The sequence below is a fragment of the Eucyclogobius newberryi genome, unplaced genomic scaffold (assembly GCF_026437365.1).
Source record: "Eucyclogobius newberryi isolate DKJ021-1_F unplaced genomic scaffold, fEucNew1.0.hap1 SCAF_12, whole genome shotgun sequence".
NCBI lineage: Eukaryota > Metazoa > Chordata > Actinopteri > Gobiiformes > Gobiidae > Eucyclogobius > Eucyclogobius newberryi.
This window is the reverse complement of record NW_027315746.1, coordinates 25,411,564-25,427,516: the sequence shown is the minus strand read 5'-3', so window position 1 is coordinate 25,427,516 and position 15,953 is coordinate 25,411,564. Positions and strand designations below refer to the sequence as shown.

At 40.6% G+C, this 15,953-nt stretch overlaps 1 protein-coding gene across 1 annotated transcript in view; it reads right to left on the bottom strand.

The window, feature by feature from the left end:
- The window catches only part of sntg1 (syntrophin, gamma 1), a 67,185-nt gene extending 51,597 nt beyond the window's left edge, over positions 1-15,588 (bottom strand). The window contains exons 1-8 of the mRNA XM_072441669.1: positions 15,317-15,588; positions 10,512-10,561; positions 6,495-6,629; positions 4,328-4,384; positions 4,079-4,136; positions 3,961-4,004; positions 3,661-3,702; positions 3,340-3,442 (exon numbers count right to left, since the gene is read on the bottom strand). Of these exons, the coding sequence (XP_072297770.1) occupies positions 3,340-3,442; positions 3,661-3,702; positions 3,961-4,004; positions 4,079-4,136; positions 4,328-4,384; positions 6,495-6,629; positions 10,512-10,538 (466 nt within the window). The 5' untranslated portion in view covers positions 10,539-10,561; positions 15,317-15,588. The remainder of the gene's footprint in view (positions 1-3,339; positions 3,443-3,660; positions 3,703-3,960; positions 4,005-4,078; positions 4,137-4,327; positions 4,385-6,494; positions 6,630-10,511; positions 10,562-15,316) is intronic.
- Positions 15,589-15,953: the final 365 nt, after the last annotated feature.

The following is a 15,953-nucleotide window of genomic DNA, read 5'->3' as shown; positions in this document are numbered from 1 at the left end:
GCATAATGAATGTTTTGACAGTGAGTCCCCTTGGGTAAGATTCTCCAGGACAACCACAAAAAGCAAAACAGACAGGTTAATTATTTGTCTTTCTATGACAGCTTATTTGGGCCGTGGCAAAGAAAACATTTCAGTGGGTTTTATCAAATGATTATAAGGCTTAATTATAATTCTTGTCAAAGTATTACAGAAAAGAATGCAGAGAGCACAAACCGAGGCAATAGCACAGTGTCACAACCAGCGTTTTTTGTATTATTTAAGTATTACAGCGTTACTACCGGTGTTATTTTGATCAATAATGAGTAACTAACTATTTACTCTTTCCTGTGATAGTTTATTAGATGATCAAATCAGGTTTTTGGTCTCAAAATGTGATTCACTACAGTCTGGATTAAACCAAAGAGGAAAAACAGGATTCAGAGCCAAATCAACATGCAAATGAGCAAGTGGCTTCACTAAAGCTGTGGGAAATGCAGAATACTGACTTAAAAAGATCCACTATATTAGGCTCAGTAAAAGCTGTCTGCGAGTAGGTTTATTAGCATAGCCAATCAAAAACATACAAACTAGCATTAGCCATCAGCTAACTACCTGAAACAAAGAGTTCAGCCTCAGTCTGGAGTGATTTCTGTAAGTCCACTGGTCCCTCCTGACCACAGTAATAGATTTCTGGACAAACGGGGTCTTTGGAGATGTTACAAAACAGAAATCCTTTGTTTTGAGCATTTCTGATGGAACAACCCACAGCGCCGCAGGCCGATTTCATCCTCAAGACGGCAGTAGCAATGACTTTGGACCCATGAATACCACACCATAGTTTGGGAACCACAGAGAAACAATAACATGGTATTTTTGGAGCGCTCCTTGCATGCACCCCAAGGTGCTGTACACCCCTGAACTTGGAAGACTAGACTCACCCCTCATCCCCCGGCAGGGACACTTTTGGATGGAATTAGAAGGTGGAAAGCGAATGAGCAATCCAGATGTTGCAGATTTAGGACTCACTCTTTAAAAGCACACCCTACTTAACCTTGCAGCAGGAATTGATAAACGTTTAAAAAACATATAATGAATCGCATATTTGGCAAAATCTACTGCAAATGAAACCCTAATTAATGGCAGTTAAATGCATTTAATTATTTTATTTGATTATGATGCACTAAATTATACATTTAGACATAGCATGCATTGACATTGAATGAGAGGTTAACCCATGACTTCAATGACAAAGCTGTTCATAATACTCTATAATATATAATACATAATACTACGTTTGTCCATTTAGCTTGACAGGCTTTTTGATAAATAAATTGAGTCTGCATATGATATTTTATACCATTCGGGATAATTTTACCGGCTGTAGTTTAAGTGGATTAATTCTTAAGATGCTTTATTATTAACATCTTGATGTTATGACAAAAATAGACTCCAAAAGTAAAACTTCAGGCTTGTCATGTGTGGGCAGGAGTTTTATTAAGTTCCAGTGGGTGAAATAAATAGGCCAATTAGCCGTGTATTCTGTCAAACTCAGGATGCTAACTTACATGAATATGAATAATAACATCTGAATAGTGCCTAGACCTCAACTCCACTTTCTGATTACCTGCTCTCATTTTCCCTTTACAAATCTAAATCTATACTTCCACTTTTTTGAATGGCCTTCAAAACGGTTTGAGTACGTACTTGCCACACTTTTAATAGAATTTCGAACATTTGCAGCTGCGTTCATAGGTATTATGTGTCGATTCCTATCAGTCGTTACAATTAGTTATCAAGCAGAGCCACAATGGAAGAAAACACAATATTTAATCGATGACGCAAACATAGAAAAGCTGTAGGAAAGTGTGTGAAGCTTTTCTAACAGAATTAACAACCCGGCTCACTTGAGTGGGACTTGAGTCTGTCAGTGGAACATTGACTCACTTGTGAAAGGATTAATTATTGATATAACCTTCGGCATTTCCCAGGTCTACTATGTGTTATGTAGAGTAATGAAAAGTATGGAAGTAAAGTAGCAAAGATGTTTCTCTTCCATCTCACTGCTGCACAATTTGACCTCAAAGTCAAGCATTTACAACAATAAGCTTATACGTCAGTTCAGCTTTGTTTCAATGTGACCCTGTAATTATTTTTGCCTCATTAAATGATACTGAAGCTCTGGGCCAATGGGGTTTGTATTTGTATATTACGATTCCTTTGGACATAAAGATGTTTCCAATTAAATTTCATTGTTTTCAGTCCTGCACTACTTTTCATTATAGAATCGTGCCAATTGTCTTACATTTTATTGAAATGTAGCTGTTTTACATTTTATAGAACATTGCTTTTTTGTTTTCAAATCCCTTTATACATTTTTGATACTTGCAGATCGATATTTAAATCAAAATGCATGCCAGAAGAAACTTTACTGGCCCTAATTAGGAGTCTTTAACATGTGATTCTCATTATTTAGTAACTTAACTTATTTAGTTATTAATTAGTATACGTTGTTAAATTATAAAGCAAAATCAACGTTTAACCTTGTTACAACTGTGTTTCCTCCTCAATGGATTCCTCAAAGTTGTATTTTGATTGAGTCATGCTTGTTTGAGTAATTGAGTAATATTGTCAACTGGACTCCACAAATTCCTGTTTCACCGATGATAAGCCACGCCCACTTGAATGTGGGCGGGGCTTATCAATTCTACCATTTTCAACTGGAAGTCATTTAACTAGTTTCTAATATTAAGCCATTTTAGATCAATAATACCTTTTCCAATGAAGAAAATAAATGATGATGATCTATTTTATGTATGTTATAGTCCAATACTAAGTAAAAGCATCATATGTCTCCTTTAATAACATAAAATATGGAGGTAGTTGTACAAATCCTTCCCTCCAAATAAACCCTACTGTATTTGTGTCCTTTGGCGAAGTCTAAAATCACCATCTGCTGCGTGTGCCCAGGTGGCATAGTGCCAGTCAACTGTTTGACACATTTACACCTGTGAGATACTATTAAGACATTTGACATAGAAACTCATGCAGCGCCTGGAGGTGTCTGAAAATGCCATTATAATGACACTGACTAATCCTCAAATGAGCTCCTGCAGATACACTTCTGCTGTGAGAAAGCACTGGGCTGAGAGACTCCACAACCCTCAACCGAATTTCATGGACTAATTTGACTTTCATGGACAAATTTGACTGCAATGTTTTGTTTTGTACCTTGTCTTCTTTTAATTATGGACCAACTTGTGTCTGAAATAAATAAATAAAAACCCCAACCCCTCATTGTATCTGGAGCAATTTATTCTTCACGCTCGTTGCCCTTCTATTATAAGACTCTGCATGACTTACACGTGCAGTCTTCACAGAGGGGCAGCTTGAGAAAGGCCGGCGTCTTCTTCAAAAACGACACCGTCAGAGTCACTTCCTCTCCGGCGTTCCTTAAAACCTGCACCTGGAAACACATAACGTCGCATCCCCATTAGCCCATATTTCATAACGATCCATGACGTAGCTCTGTCCTTGTACAAATACTCTTACAGCGCTTTTTAAATGGGAGATAGAAAAACATATATCTTGTGTATGTCATGATGATTCAAATCACAGCCGGAGCAGATAAGGTGGCGGAGCAGTTTGTTCCAAGAAAACATGAGATACAAGCTGACAACTTACCACTTCCTCATGGCGATAGCTCCGTACGTTTATTCCATTTATCTGTGAACAACAGCAACACAGGTTAAACAAAATAGTACCACTTGGCATCCTTTCAGCGTTCCTCCAGCCTTTTGCAAGTGATTAATGAGACAGCCCAAACAACTTTTACGTCAAGTTTATAAATGTCTCGAGTTAAATAAGGACATTTCTGTCATGACACTAACAAATCACTGCGAATGTGGCATTTACCTTAGGCTGGTGCATATACGCAACGTGAATAATTGAAAATACATCTTTGAATTGTGGCATTTTCTTTACCTGAAGAATACCATCGCCAATGAAAAGAAGCCCGGAGAGTTCAGCTGCAAAAGAAAATAAAGTGTGAAAAAACAAGAAATGATAGCTGGGAAGAAAAATCTATACCAACAAACGATACCTTTTTGTTCCTTTGATATTTTCGATATCACAACAGGAATTTTGTGCTCGGCTCCACCCTGGAAAACACAGCAATTAAACTAGAGCGATTTCAAAGACGGAAGAGAAAATATTTGAGGGTAAATCGATTCCACTACGGCGCGACCAGTGGTATGTTTGACAAGGCGATGATCGATAACGCTTGTTCAAACTTCATTTAGCAGAGTCGGTAGCAGGCCGGCGGGTGCTAACCATCGCAGATCTTAATTACCTTGATGCTCAGGCCAAAACCGCCGATGGTCTGCCTCCGGATAGTCACTGTCCTCTCCTGGAAAGACAAGTGGAGACGTCGTAAGGCTGTTCAATTGCCCATAAGAACATCATTCAATCATAACTAAACCCACCATTAAATGCACAAAACTCTGGTAATGAATCTTCTCATTGTGGTGTCAAATGAAACCCATAATTTAAATCTAAAAATTAAGAATCGAGACATTGTTCAAGTATCAAATGTCAGGCTTTTAATTTAAAACGATGTCTTATAATTTATTAAATAGCAGGTTATCCGTCAAAGTCAAGGCAATTTCATCAAAATGGTAATCAATCCAAAGGCAGCTCGTAGCGGCTACTTTTTTCCGACCAATCAAGTTCAGTTTAGTAACTTTAGTAGTTTAAGTAAAAATGTCAGCGCACTTATTCTTTAACATTTTAAGTATATTTTTTGTTATTGGGGCAATGATTTACTGGTCTTACTATTTGTCGGTGCATTAAAGCATGAATTAAACATAACAACACAGGTAAACCGATATTTACCTGTAAATGAATGTGCTACAATTGTGTTAAAGTGTTCCTATTTAATTATAGGCTCTTTTGTAGAAGCATTTGACCGTTTACAGTCAGTGAAGCTCTATTACATCATAGATATTCTTGTATAGTGTTGAATCCAAGTCCTCCACTCACATATAGTAAGCCTTCCATTTCCCTGTACATATGTTTAAGTACATGTAATGACACTTCTAGCACTTATCACTGCCACTGCAAATAATTCTGCTCATTTTTCTGTTATCTTCATCCCTCGAATTAGCCATCATATCCAACAATGTGCAATGCCTATCGCTCTGGTGCACTCTTTGGAACTCAAATAGAAACGCTTGTGATAATATTCTGAAGGCAAGGTTTGTATGGCGCTAGTTTTATAGAATCCATGTACCATGGAATCTATAAAAGTATTTTAGGGGGGAAAAATCCTTTTTGACTTAATCTCTTGAGTTTATTATGTTGAATACCATTATGTTTAATTCATATTTGCAACATTTTGATATTCAAAAAATATAATATTTTGTTTCAAATTGTGAATTGCAGTATTCAATATATTTGTATAAACATGTATATAAACAGGATTCAGTAATCCTTCTAACAGTGGCATCCTTGATAGCTGTAATAATTATACATACTATTTAGTAGAAATCTAAGTATTTTCTCCACGACAATTTTAAGGACATTGTGCTTTTTTCAGATATAATAATGTTGACTTAATTATAGTCAGGAAGACTTCCTGATCAAAACTGCAGGGCTGATAAGTCCTGCCTCTTCCCAGTGGCATTTTACCGCAGCATTAATTGTCCAATAACTGCAAATAAGTAATACAGGTATGTGCCTCAGATGCAGGATAATGCAGCAGGATTACTGAAACATGCATCAATCAAAATACATTCATAAAAGTTGATTTTGCATCAGATGTCTCCTTCATGTTCTATACAGTATCAATAATTTGAATACAGATTTGTTTTGGACACTTTATAATTGCATGATATTCTAGACTAAAACATTGGTTTTGGGTCACTGTTTTACCTGACCTCCTCTATATGCGGATAAGTAACAGCTTTGGAAATTCAGTCCATTCTGTTGACTTTGTACAGGACATTCTCAACTTCATACTTATTAATTCATGCATGTATGTACGTCTGTTGCCTTTAAGCCGTTTCTGTGCAGTTTCTCTCATTACATTCTCACACTACTCCATAACATAGTCAATAGTGTCTCAATTAGACCGTGCCCTCTTTGCTTTAGTCACACTTAAAATTCCACATCACAATGGGCTAAGGTTACATTAGCATAACAGTGTCACCGTCCTTTTGGTTAATTAGGCACGGCGCATCGAAGGACCTACTTTTTTCCCGCTTTTCTCCTTTAAGATTTTCCGGTAAACCGATGAATGATGCCATTTTGCCAAAGGTCATTGACATTAGCTGAGATGTATTAGTGCTAACAGTAATAAAGTGGAGAGAAAGTTGCGACCTCAGGATTAGTCTCTTTATACAACCTGATTAAGCAGGTCGAGCGCTATTAAGCCGGCGTGTTTGATTTATGACCGGCTGATGTACTTCCCTCCCAAGTGTTGTGTGTTGGTGCCGTTATGAAGCGGACGAGTTACTTACGCTGGAATAGAAGGGCTCTCCTGACACGCAGATGACATCTTGTTCTTGAATGGTCAGAATATCCTTGGCCAAGTGTAGTCGAATATTAAATGGCTCCTCATTCCCCTCTTGCATCAAATAAATCCCAGTCTTTGTCTGCGGACAGAGGGATGAAAATCGTTAATCAGACCTAAATGAGCTGGCTGTGCGATGAAATGTCACCGTGGATGTACTTGTTATGGGGAGAAAAACAATACGGCACTTAGAGATGCTATTTTTCATGCTACCTTTTTGCAAATGCTAATTCTCGGACAACGTTGCACACGCTTGACATTTAGGTTGTGATTTATGGATTCAAATAATGGGTGGAAAATGTAACAAGAGTCGTGTTGGTGATGTGTGGCCCCCAAGGGTAACGGTAAAAAGGCTTGGATGGGAGAGACAGAGGTAATACTCAATACACAATGCAGTTTGTTGGACGAATTTATGTTTTTTATAACAAAAAAAAAACATTTAAAAAAGGTATGCACTACTTTTACCTGCATCTTAATAAACAATGTTGCATCTCAGTGTCATATGAAAGTATCTGTGTCTCACAAATATGTATCATATTTACACAAATGGTTAGATGGCTCACCTCCTCATGGTTGTATACTTTATTTTAAATATATTCCTACATTTACCTTTATTTATACAGTGAGTATATGCCTTGTTTCAAACTTTAAACTTAAGGGTATAATCAGTAACACTGCCAATCTGCCCCAACTACTATCAATGATAGTCATGCAAGGATGGTTACCATGTGACCAACCCAAGTCTTATAACTAAATAAATGAATGCGTTATCAAATTCAAAACGCATTAATCATCTACATTTTTACCCTGTATTGGGATAATGGTTTGCCCAAGAAATTATTCATTTTGCATCGTTATGTTTGTGTTCCCATAGGAGCTGAAAACCGATTAAGCATAAAAAAAATCTAACGATCATCTTATCTCACACTGTACTATCAATATTACGTACAAACCTGTAAAACTAAGTTGCAGTAATAATGCAAACCCTCTAAGCTGGCCTGTTGTGCGCACTTTCCAACAAGCTATTGAAAAAAGACTAATCCGCATAAATTTGCATCCGACGCATCCTTCGCCTCCCTTGGTTAATTGCAATGCCTCGCCTGCCCTTGACTTAAAAGACGAGGAATAAAAGAGCCACCTTCACCTGACGAGACTGCTAATAAGAGAAACAAGCCACCAATGTCAGCATCCCTTGTCACCCGGGATACGCCACTCATCGTCTAACAAGAGCGTTGCGTGCTCTGGCTATTCTTGGAGACAGAATAGGTCAGACTTGAAGCGTGCAGTTTATTGAGTATTGGATTTATGGGCAGTAATGAGAGGAGACACAGTGGCACCAGCATAAGCAACATGATACATTCATTTATGCTGTATGATGAGTATGAAGCTGCGTGCCGTGGTCATTAGCAAAGCAAAATGGGGCCATGGAATGTTCACAAATGGGCCGGTCCCTGTTTGACCTGCTGTAATACGTGCGTTCCAAATAATTGGCTTGATCCCTGAACCTATTTCCAGTGCCAAAGAATCACATTGCTACTGGCTCCAATCACGTTTGTATGTGCATACTATTAAAATACTTTGCTAATGCTCATACACCGTGTAAATTGCACATTCCATTAATTTTTGAATGACGTTAATTCCTATGGGACTTGGAATTCGACATGCAAGAAAATGCCACGGCAGCACGGATGGGAAAGGTTCTGTGAAGAAGTAAAAAAAAAAAAAAAAAGTTCACATGTTGCTGAAACAATGCTGCTAATGTGGATGTAAACGCCCACACGCCACCGTGATAATTTGTTTTGTTGAGGACAATTGGATTTCTGTCCATTCAATTTCCTTAAAGTGCCTCTCTTTTCACACTAAGGTTAGGTGCTCTCTATGGTAATAACTTACTTTCATTTAATTCCGTTCATTGCATTTTTTTTAAACAGGAAAAAGTGTTTGCAGCCGTTTTTTTTTCTGTTCACAGTCATTTGTCTACAAGTAGCCTTGAGACAGGAGAAGTCTGTGTGCCTTTTTAAAATGGGCTTCAGAGCTGCTTGTCCTCAGATGGAGGGGGACATCATTCCAGAGATTGGGGTAGGTGTAGAAAAAAGATATCTGACCAAATATGTTTCTAAATGTGGGCACTAGGAGCTGATGGGCAGACAAATGGACACGCTGGAGAGGACTGTTGCAGGCATTTTGTGTGTGCACTCTGTAGCTTAGGTGTGAGTCCAAGAGCACTCCTAAGTATTTGAAAGTGGCTGTCAAATAACGTTTCTGACCAGAGAAAATTATTGAGTTGTTAGGTTGTAGCTGCTACACTCTTTTGGCACACTCACATTGGCAGCACTTACACACTCCAGATCAGAGGACAGTTTCATATTGATAGCGTTTGTCGTTTGTAGGACTTTTTGAACAACCCTCATCTCCAAAGTTCACGATTATGCAGAGGATACAATATTGTACACTGTCGATTCCCTGAGAAAAGCCACTGGAAATTTTGAGGCAGCTTTTACAATGTTTCAGCAGTGTCTTCTTACCCATAAATCTGTTTTAAATTTCATTTATTTAGTTTACCTGAAGGAAAGATTCTTTAGATGAGCTAAACAGGCTCCAGGGCGACTGACTCAAAACTTATTACTTGTTAATATTTTCACATATTTGTCCAGGCTATAACTACTACAGCTTGTTTTTGTGCACACTTTTGGAAAATGGCAGACACTTCACGGAAGTACTGTGTCCTTCTGCGAATGACCGGACCTTTGTTTTGACAAACATTCAGTAACATCCTCACATAAAGCACATTTATATTCATAGAGGGTGCTGTGCCATGGCAGATTGCTGTTGTTTCATGTTGTAAAAGATTCTGAGAAACAATAGCTGATTTCTCCGGCCTGCGTTGGTTTGATATTGATGTTTTCTTTTAGGCTTTACACTGCTTTGTTTTCATTATTTCAAACGTGTCATGAAGAAAGAAAGGAATAAAGCAGAAAGCATTTATGAAACACAGACAAAGAAACATGTATCAGCTGCCGAGTATAGAAACATGTGACTGCATTTGATGGATGTATATCGTACGATTATGAATAAGGACTGTTGCATATAAATGGGTTTATTATCACAGCGGAATAACAGATTTGGTGTTGTGCATGTAGATTGTCTCCTGTGAGGGCGTGTGCACTTTGCAGGACTTCAAACACAAGCTGATGCTAAGCCACTAAGATGAACAAAAGTGTCAGATTCTTATAACTCAAGTAGAAAATAGTATTAATAAATAAATAAGCAAAACAAGTTCTACTACCTCCACTATTTCGTCACATTAACTTTTATACTCGCACTATAACCACTGCTGCAAGTATTACTACTACTACATTAGTACATAATCGGGACAAGTCAACTATGGAAAAAATAAATCGTATTCATATTCATAATCCTTATCTGGAGGATATAGACTCTAAAACGCGTACAAAAAGACCTTTTACAACATAGACAGTGGCATTTTTGATCAATATTAGGGATGTGATTTTTTTGAACTGATATCCCTTATTTGGATTGCTTTCTGACATTTGCCGATGCTGATAATTGGATATGAAAATCTATGCCCAAAATACTAATACCCATATCATTCATCCCTAATCCAAATGTCAGATTTTTCTTCAACCATACACTTTGTATAATACTGCATTTAAAAGTCTCACTGTACAATAGAAATCAACGTTTGACAAGTCGACCAATGAATTGTTGTAGACCTATACTATAATTATAGACTAATTTAGTTAAACCTACTGCTTATTCATCTATTTTCTAATCTTCTAAAACAATACTAACAGAACTACTTCCTTCTGATTGCGCCTTGTCGATGTGTACTTGAGTTTTCCCCCTTTTATACATTACTGGTGCACTCAGTACAAGCGACGAGGGCCCCGCACTTGAAATAATTATTTTCTATACTCTGTCTTATTGATCGGATCACACCAACCTCTTCATTTGACGTCTTGAAATCCATGTGCTACACTGCGGTGAGGGATACTGCCATGGGGAGGAGAGAGAGAGAGAGAAAAAGATTGAGTTAGACGAGGGGGGAGAAAATACATAATGACACAGCTGTCTTTCCGCAGCTGAATTGCACAGAGAATTTCAACTGGCACTGTTAGCGCGGCATCTGTTACCGTTATAGCACAGGCACGCTCTCCCACACTACATACACAATGGAGAGAAATGGATCCCGAGTTCATATGCATTTCAATTGGGACGACGCAAAACTCTGAGATGCCATCTTTGGGCCAAAAACAAAGAGCACTAAGCAGTAATAAATCATTCATTAACAAAGGTAAGCGTCCAGGTATCCTAATAAATGTTTCAGGATCCAATCCAGTGTGTCGGGAATGAACAAGCTAGCAGCAACTCTGGGGCAATAACTAAAATGCAAAAGTTCAATATAATGCCCCTAGGTGAGTGTCTTTCATTCAGTTTGGCTCAATCAATTTGCAGCAACTTCTTATTAATTATAATAGCCTAGAAAATAAATAGTCTTTTTTTCCTTTCAAAATACAAAAGGCTACATTATGTTTTTTCAAAGGCAGTGAGTGAAACATTGAACCCATTGAATTCTGAGACAAACAAGCTCTTCCTTTTATGTTTTATGTGCCTTAATAGCACCATTTACAGGTTTGCAAAGAATTCTAGAGCCAGTAATACATTTAGGCTATTCAGTCCACTAATTAGCTTGATTCATCAAATTGAACATAGATTTTTTACTAAAATTCGCATCTTTAGAATTAATCACATTTTTTAAATGTAATCAATCACAATGTTCTTTTCAAAAATGTTTGTTTTAAACTGTATTACGCACATTTTCTCAATGAAATTAAAAAATGTAATGATTTCACGAATCTAAATACATAATTTAAAAGCCTGACTAACAAAAGTTTAAGTCTAGACATTGTATTTCATGTTGAATCTGTGTAGTCACACCAAACAACAGGTTTAGTGGGTTAAAATAATAACAGTTTAACTGTCTCTTATGATGACGGACAGAGCTGTTGGTGTTGGCCTGGCATCTACAGGTGTGCTGCTGTAGTTTGGTGAAATGTTTGGCCCGTTTCACTAGTTTTAGAGCTCACACGCAGGTTTTATTTTCATCATGCTGTGCGCGCTGTTCGACTCGGGGTCTGTGCCAGTCTGTTATGATCTGCAGCTCTGCACGTGTAAACATCAGTGGCGGATTACTGGCTGGAGCTGGAGCTGGTGTTGACGGGGCGGCGGGCTGGAGCAGGGGCTGATGTCGGGGCAGCTGGCTGGTGGTGGAGCTGATGTTGTCGGGGCGGTGGGCTGGTGGTGGAGCTGATGTTGTCGGGGCTAGAGCTGGTGCTGATGTTAACGGGGCGGCGGACTGGAGCATGGGGCTGATGTCGGGGCAGCTGGCTGGTGCTGATGTTGACGGGGCGGTGGGCTGGTGGTGGAGCTGATGTTGTCGGGGCTGCGGGCAGTGGTGGAGCTGATGTTGTCGGGGCGGCGGGCAGTGGTGGAGCTGATGTTGTTGGGGCGGCGGGCAGTGGTGGAGCTGATGTTGTCGGGGCGGCGGGCAGTGGTGGAGCTGATGTTGTTGGGGCGGCGGGCAGTGGTGGAGCTGACGTTGTCGGGGCGGCGGGCTGGTGCTGATGTTGACGGGCGGTGGGCTGGTGGTGGAGCTGATGTTGTCGGGGCTGCGGGCTGGTGCTGATGTTAACGGGGCAGCGGGCTGGTGCTGGAGCTGATGTTGTCGGGGCGGTGGGCTGGTGCTGGAGCTGATGTTGTTGGGGCGGTGGGCTGGTGGTGGAGCTGATGTTGTTGGGGCGGTGGGCTGGTGGTGGAGCTGATGTTGTCGGGGCGGTGGGCTGGTGCTGGAGCTGATGTTGTTGGGGCGGTGGGCTGGTGGTGGAGCTGATGTTGTTGGGGCGGTGGGCTGGTGGTGGAGCTGATGTTGTCGGGGCGGCGGGCTGGTGCTGATGTTGTCGGGGCGGCGGGCTGGTGGTGGAGCTGATGTTGTCGGGGCTGCGGGCTGGAGCAGGGGCTGATGTCGGGGCAGCTGGCTGGTGCTGATGTTGACGGGGCGGTGGGCTGGTGGTGGAGCTGATGTTGACGGGGTGGTGGGCTGGTGCTGGAGCAGATGTTGTCGGGGCGGCGGGCTGGTGCTGGTGCTGATGTTAACGGGGCAGCGGGCTGGTGCTGGAGCTGATGTTGTCGGGGCGGCGGGCTGGTGCTGGAGCTGATGTTGTCGGGGCGGCGGGCTGGTGCTGGAGCTGATGTTGTCGGGGCGGCGGGCTGGTGCTGGAGCTGATGTTGTCGGGGCGGCGGGCTGGTGCTGGAGCTGATGTTGTCGGGGCGGCGGGCAGTGGTGCGGCTTTGCTCCGCAGAGCGGACAGGGAACGGCGCAGAGATCTGGAGTTGAGCAGCATGCGCTCCGTGACGAGGATAAACCTTGTGTGGGATCAGACTGATGATTTTATGTGTACATTTGACCCTGTGATGTCAGCGCTGCTCCTCCTTGGCTCAGGTAAGCCCCCTGTTTGGTCAGATCACAATCTGTGATTCATTTTTCAATTTCCTATGATCAATCACATGAGACTAAGAAGGTTTCATGTAATTTATTTTTTTGATAGAAACACTTGCCATAATCACCAATAAAGTCTGTTGACCTTGATGTTTCTATGTAATTATTTGTTTGCTCGGATTTTTACTAAATACATAATTAAAGAATAAATAAAACATAGCACATTAGATGTAGATTGTCCATGTGTTGTTGTAGTGACCAAAGTATCTTGACGCCAATTCAGTTCTGACTCAAACTGTGGAATGACATAGCCTAGCATGCTTCAATAGCATATAGCATGACATTTAAAGGCGGTATGGACAATTTTTCGGCGATTTGAGAACGCAGGCGGAAGTGCGCATGCGCACTCCCCCGTGCGGACTGATACAACACACACGTGCGTTTGTTTATCAGCGCGACGGAGCACATCGCATCGCTCGTCTCCCGTAGATTTCTGTCCACTTCTGCGTCAGCTCGAACGGTCTTTCTCCGTCTTCATTTTGCCCCGTACACTGAGGGAACTATATTATGATAGATCCATGCGCTTAGGCACGTGGAAACGTGGGGACGAACATGACGCGGCTGCAGGTGAGCGATAGGTGCGTTTTATGATTGATACGTGGCAGGACAAATGATTTATCCACGCCACGAGGAAATATGATAAAAAAATTTGCTGAAAAAAATCGTCCATACCACCTTTAAGATAGCAGTTTAGTACAGCATGTCAAGCATCATTGTAAGACAATTTTTAGCTTAAAAGACAAAACATCTTATTTTTCTGACAGAGCATGGAGTATTGAGTTGGAAAAACTAGTTCTAAATTCAATTTTTTCCCTTATGCATTGTTTTGATACATAAAAGACTGTTCTACTTCTTAAAATGTCTACTCAAATTGTATTTAGCTAGGCCCCTGAGACAGTGTTAACCTGTTATTTGTCACTCACACAATAATTGACTGTAAGCTAATTTTGTAAAGTATATTGTAAACAACAGATGAACTTTGAGGACAACAACTACTAACATTAGCTTTGAGTTCACTTTATAAAACCATCAGGCTAACTCGCTCCGAAAGGTCATCAAGATATGGATATAAAAAGGCCATGTCACACTGCCTGACGTGGTCTATACAACTCTGTCACATTTAATTAGTTATTCTTGGCAGATAAATTGGAAGAGGGCTTCACATGTAGAGCATCTATTGCACTTTTTGCAGACTCACTGTCACCCCACACATCCAATTACACAGGTTGTTGCTAGCCGGTCTCTTATGTGTTCTTATTTTCAAGTCAGATCACTTTTAATCAGGCAGGGCTGCCACTTGACTTCCCAATGAAGACGAGGGAGTGGGACTTGGTACGTCAGCAGCTCTGTGCGGTGGAAGATCTATCAGACCAGAGAGAAGGCTTCTGAAACCAGGTCAGGCCATGTGTCTCCATTGCATCACCTGTCTTCCCCTCCACCGTTGTTCCTTCCTTAGATCACTTTTCTTGAAACTCACAATACTGCAGACATTCTCCACTTTACAGATTAAAAGATATAATAGAATGTGGACTTACCGTTCATGGAAAGTTATACAAAAGAAATGTATGGTGGTTATAACGTTACGCAAAACCCAGAGATCAATATCTGAGCCGTAGAATTGTAATAAGATAAGATAAGATAAGATAATCCTTTATTGTCCACACATGGGGAAATTTCATTGATACAACGCAGCAGATACAGAGGAAAAGGACGGATCACAGAATATAGGAAGTTTAAAAAACACTCTCAATAGAAGAACTCTTATAAACAAAAACTCCTATAGACAAAACCTCCCATTTCCCTAAAAGGGATGGAGGGGAAAAATAAATGAATCTTCTTATGTATTTACTTTTTTAGGCTGTCACACTGAACCCGATTTGTGATTTGGAAGATTTTTGCAAGGCCACAACCAGCCGACATACTAATGTAATTGTAGTTGCAGGCCATGGGGCAACTACATATTTACTGTTACGCTTGAACAAATACCCTTGCTACTAATACTTACTAATACTTAATCAACTTTGCCACTTTTGCCCGAACCATAACTTTACCCTTTTTACAACATATATTTGGCTTCTCTTGCAAATTCATATTTCCATCATTTCAAATCAAAGTGAAGTGCCACTTGACTCCGCAGCATGAGCAGGGTTTGAAGCATAAGCAGCAGCATGAGGAGTTGGGGGGGCGCTCACCTCAGCGGCTCGGCGTGGGTGGAGATCTAGCCATGAAGGAGTGAGAGCCTCCCCAGTGGTCACAGCAGAGGGCCTCCTCACATCATGGCTGTCAGAGATAGGCACGCTGGCTGCCGTCGCCCCCTCCAGAGGTGGGACAAGAGGGTTCCCAGTGGGCCCCGCAGCAGAAGAGCAGAATGAGGCTATACTGCGGCGACACTTCGCTCCCCGGGATGCACCGCAGTTAGGCCGGCTACCGTATCATGGTGCCAGGCTTTGAAGTCTGGCATCAGCTTTGTTAGATCTGAAAAATACAAACCGTTTTTAATGAGAGCAAAGAACATGACAAGACAGTTGAAAAGTAAACAAAGACAAGACTGTAACATCAAACTGAATTTTGACGCTGATGCATTGCGTAAAGTATTCACCCAAACAAGTCAAATCTTGCCATAACACTTCATCCATTGTTCAAAAATATTTGCCTATTCACAATGCATTAATATGGAATAATTGGGCTAAAGAATCTACAACATTTCTTTTAGTGCCAGAGGATTGAAAGATATATAGATTAAACGCCCCATCTGTTCACTGACAATTAGTAACTGTTGAATTGGATTAAAAATCAGTTCATTGCACAGCCCATTGTTTAAACTGCAAG